Source organism: Etheostoma spectabile, unplaced genomic scaffold (genome assembly GCF_008692095.1).
Source record: "Etheostoma spectabile isolate EspeVRDwgs_2016 unplaced genomic scaffold, UIUC_Espe_1.0 scaffold00015023, whole genome shotgun sequence".
Lineage (NCBI taxonomy): Eukaryota > Metazoa > Chordata > Actinopteri > Perciformes > Percidae > Etheostoma > Etheostoma spectabile.
Window position 1 is genome coordinate 1 of NW_022604045.1, and position 5184 is coordinate 5184.

The following is a 5184-nucleotide window of genomic DNA, read 5'->3' on the forward strand; positions in this document are numbered from 1 at the left end:
ACACACACACATAAAAACACACATGCAAGAACGCACGCGCGCACACACACACACACACACACACACACACACTCTCTCTCTCTCACACACACATACACACACACACACAATCTCTCTCTCTCTCACACACCCACAGGTAATGATTAATGTAACAGTTGTAGTTCCAGCTGCGGCCACCAGGAGGCGACACTGAGTTCAAACCAAGAGATCTTCCACAAAGTGAGATATAATTTCATATAAATTAGTTTTATTGAGCATGCATTCCAAGAATGAGTGTAAAACACGTGTGAACTAGTTGGTTTTAGTGGATTAAATAATGATGGTAGAGGGGAGAGAAGAGTTAAAAGGACAAAAACGTGGAAAATGTAAAAATATTTACCTGGGAGGACAAGAAGGGTCAAACAGAGATAATTAAACAGAGTTAATTAAACTGCTTCAGAAACGTTGACCGTCATACTCTCTCTCACACACACACACACACACACACACACACACACACACACCACACACACACACACACACACACACACACACACACACACACACACCATCTGATTGCATTATGGGTAAAGTTACCTGTTGGTGAGGGATCAGGGGAATAGCGGCGTCCATTCTCGGTGTCTGCATCAAACCCGTACGCTTCGCCCTGCAGGAAGACAAAATAAAATAAAAAAACAGAGGTGAATTTATGTTTCCTGACCTACTACAGTTACTGAGAATTAGCCAAAACCCACGCTAAAAGTAGTGATTATTTACATGGAGTCTGGTGGAGATATGCTGCTCTATACACGCTAAAAGTAGTGATTATTTACATGGAGTCTGGTGGAGATATGCTGCTCTGTACACGCTAAAAGTAGTGATTATTTACATGGAGTCTGGTGGAGATATGCTGCTCTATACACGCTAAAAGTAGTGATTATTTACATGGAGTCTGGTGGAGATATGCTGCTCTATACACGCTAAAAGTAGTGATATTTACATGGAGTCTGGTGGAGATAGCTGCTCTCTATACACGCTAAAAGTAGTGATTATTTACATGGAGTCTGGTGGAGATATGCTGCTCTATACATGCTAAAAGTAGTGATTATTTACATGGAGTCTGGTGGAGATATGCTGCACTATACATGCTAAAAGTAGTGATTATTTACATGGAGTCTGGTGGATATTAAAGTAGTATTATAGTTTACACTGGTCTCTTAGACACCGATGCATGGGGAAATATGGCTTTTTTTTATCTTGTAGTCGGGACCACTTGTCAGAATGAGACTTAAAATGGAAGCCAGGCAATTTCAGATGAATTGTCTGACAGATGCAACAGATTTATCACGGTCACGATTTGATCTGCAGCTGAGGAAGAAGAAGAAGAGGAAGAAGAAGAAGAAGAAGAAGAGAACCCAGTGACCCTGGAGTGTAATTGCATGTGGTTGTATTCTCTGGAGGAGGAAGTGCTCCAGCGTAAAGCTTCTACTATATTTCCTTCACATCTTTTTCCTCTCGTCTGTGTCTCTCTTCATTCATAAAACAACACGAGCGACATGCAAACATGGCGGGAAAAGCTCCTCTTCCTCAGACAAAATCTCATCCTCATCATCATCACCCATTGACATTTATGGGACTCTGCTGTGGACCAACATTCATTATTATTATTATTATTATTATTATTATTATTATTATTATTATTATTATTAGCTGTCCAGGAGGATGATTTCACTCTGTTTTAGTCCCAATATTAATGGACAGAACATGTGCGACGTCACCCATTGATTTTCTTATTAAAAACGTCGTCTATGGAACCATAACGTGAGCTACAAGCTAACGGAGCCTTTTATACGTCGTTGTGTTTCTTTAGAAATAAACAACGAACAAATAGAGACGTTACACGCATCAGATGGAAAGTTATTCACTGTCAAAATGAATGGGAGTCAATGGGATGCTAACGGAAGGTGATGGCTTCATAGCATTAAAATGAATGGGAGTCAATGGGATGCTAACGGAAGGTGATGGCTTCATAGCATTAAAATGAATGGGAGTCAATGGGATGCTAACGGAAGGTGATGGCTTCATAGCATTAAAATGAATGGGAGTCAATGGGATGCTAATGGAATGTGATGGCTTCATAGCATTAAAATGAATGGGAGTCAATGGGATGCTAATGGAAGGTGATGCTTCATAGCATTAAAATTAATGGGAGTCAATGGGATGCTAACGGAAGGTGATGGCTTCGTAGCGTTAAAATGAATGGGAGTCAATGGGATGCTAACGGAAGGTGATGGCTTCGTAGCGTTAAAATGAATGGGAGTCAATGGGATGCTAACGGCGGGTGATGGCTTTGTAGCGTTAAAATGAATGGGAGTCAATGGGATGCTAACGACAGGTGATGACGTTTTAGCATTAAAATAAATAGGAGTCAAGGGGATGCTAATGGAAGGTGATGGCTTTGTAGCATTAAAATGAATAGGAGTCAATGGGATGCTAATGGAAGGTGATGGCTTTGTAGCATTACAATGAATAGGAGTCAATGGGATGCTAATGGAAGGTGATGGCTTTGTAGCATTAAAATGAATGGGAGTCAATGGGATGCTAATGGAAGGTGATGGCTTCATAGCGTTAAAATGAATGGGAGTCAATGGGATGCTAATGGAAGGTGATGGCTTTGTAGCATTCAAATGAATGGGAGTCAATGGGATGCTGAGGGCAGGTGATGGCTTCGTAGCATTAAAATGAATGGGAGTCAATGGGATGCTAACAACAGGTGATGGCGTTTAGCATTAAAATGAATGGAGCCATGGGATGCTAATGGAAGTGATGGCTTCGTAGCGTTAAATGAATGGAGTCAATGGGATGCTAATGGAGGTGATGGCTTCGTAGCGTTAAAATGAATGGGAGTCAATGGGATGCTAATGGAAGGTGATGGCTTCATAGCATTAAAATGAATGGGAGTCAATGGGATGCTAACGGAAGGTGATGGCTTCGTAGCGTTAAAATGAATGGGAGTCAATGGGATGCTAACGGAAGGTGATGGCTTCGTAGCGTTAAAATGAATGGGAGTCAATGGGATGCTAATGGAAGGTGATGGCTTCGTAGCGTTAAAATGAATGGGAGTCAATGGGATGCTAATGGAAGGTGATGGCTTCGTAGCGTTAAAATGAATGGGAGTCAATGGGATGCTAATGGAAGGTGATGGCTTCATAGCATTAAAATGAATGGGAGTCAATGGGATGCTAACAACAGGTGATGGCGTTTTAGCATTAAAATGAATGGGAGCCAATGGGATGCTAATGGAAGGTGATGGCTTAGTAGCGTTAAAATGAATGGGAGTCAATGGGATGCTAATGGAAGGTGATGGCTTCGTAGCGTTAAAATGAATGGGAGTCAATGGGATGCTAATGGAAGGTGATGGCTTCATAGCATTAAAATGAATGGGAGTCAATGGGATGCTAACGGAAGGTGATGGCTTCGTAGCGTTAAAATGAATGGGAGTCAATGGGATGCTAATGGAAGGTGATGGCTTCATAGCATTAAAATGAATGGGAGTCAATGGGATGCTAACGACAGGTGATGACGTTTTAGCATTAAAATAAATAGGAGTCAAGGGGATGCTAACAGCAGGTGATGGCTTTGTAGCATTAAAATGAATGGGAGTCAATGGGATGCTAATGGAAGGTGATGGCTTCATAGCATTAAAATGAATGGGAGTCAATGGGATGCTAACTAAAGCTGATGGCTTCTTAGCATTAAAATGGCGCCATGGGAGCCCCCCCCCCACTTCCTGTCTTTTTAGCCCCTTACTTGGTCATGGTGAGCGCCAGGTTGAAGTTGGCCATCTTGATTTTGTTCTGCGCCTCCAGGTGAGTCATCCCGTCGGTGCCGACGCCGTCGATGGCGACGATGACATCACCCTGGACCAGGTTCCCCTGCGCCGCCTTGCTGCCCGGGGTAATCTGTCCAAAAACAGAAAAACACGACTTTCATATCTCATGTTTTATTTTATTACCGTAATGTCTGTATTAGAGCAAACCTGTACACTGTATTTATTATTATTCTTTTACCGTAATGTCTGTATTAGAGCAAACCTGTACACTGTATTATTTTTTTTACCGTAATGTCTGTATTATAGCAAACCTGTACACTGTATTTGTTATTTTTTACCGTAATGTCTGTATTATAGCAAACCTGTACACTGTATTTTTTTTTACCGTAATGTCTGTATTATAGAAAACCTGTATATTGTATTTATTATTTTTTACCGTAATGTCTGTATTATAGCAAACGTGTACACTGTATTTATTATTTCTTTACCGTAATGTCTGTATTATAGCAAACCTGTGCACTGTATTTAACAGGATCTGAGGAGGTATGTGTTATGTGTTTTACTGCTTTTTCTATTTCTATTCTTCACTGTAATCTTCTTTTTTGGTGGATGACAATTTCAAGTAATAATTTCAATTAAATCTTTAATTAGATGCAAAGATGAGATGGCTTAATATAATAAGCAACGTTTCCTGATTTCATGTTCTCTATCTATCCATCCTTCCATCTATCTATCCATCCTTCCATCCTTCCATCTATCTATCTATCTATCTATCTATCTATCTATCTATCTATCTAGCTGTCTGTCTGTCTGTCTGTCTGTCTGTCTGTCTGTCTGTCTGTCTATCTATCTATGAAAATAACCCAATAATCTGATTTGTTGTCATGACGACGCCTGACGAGGTCACAGCACAGGTCAACGCACACGCCAATCAGCGTCTTCCAATCGTTTCATCCCGAGAAGCCGCGTGGAAAAGCTTCACCTTCCTCTCGGAAACAATCAGCGAAATGGGAACAGAACGAATCGATGCGTCTGCAAAATAAAGTCTCTTAATCTGAAAATCCCCTCGGCCCGCCTCACGCCTCGGGTAAAAAATGCACTTCCTTTCAGAGAATTAGTAGATTCAAAAATGGGCCAAATACTGTTTCGCCCCCCTTTTGTCCTGGGTCAAATCTGACCCCCTTTAAAAATGTCTATATCTGAAATATGAGTTCATTTTTAACCAAATTACCACAAATATGAATTTGATTCCTTACAACGCTCTTTAAAATACAACTGATCCCTTTCATTCAGGGCTGTAGGACTCGAGACCGGTCATGGACTCGAGACCGGACTCAAGACTGTTTTAGACTCGGTGTTGTCTCGGACTCGAA

General features: G+C 41.0%; 1 protein-coding gene across 1 annotated transcript; it reads right to left on the minus strand.

Annotated features, from left to right (window-relative positions):
- Positions 1–548: 548 nt before the first annotated feature.
- Positions 549–3965, minus strand: LOC116679476 (LIM domain-binding protein 3; the record flags this gene model as incomplete). The annotated part of the gene is made up of 2 exons (XM_032509133.1): positions 549–646; positions 3790–3965. Coding segments are annotated over 2 exons (274 nt in total), but the record flags the coding sequence as incomplete, so codon positions are not given.
- Between the last annotated feature and the right edge of the window lie 1219 nt (positions 3966–5184).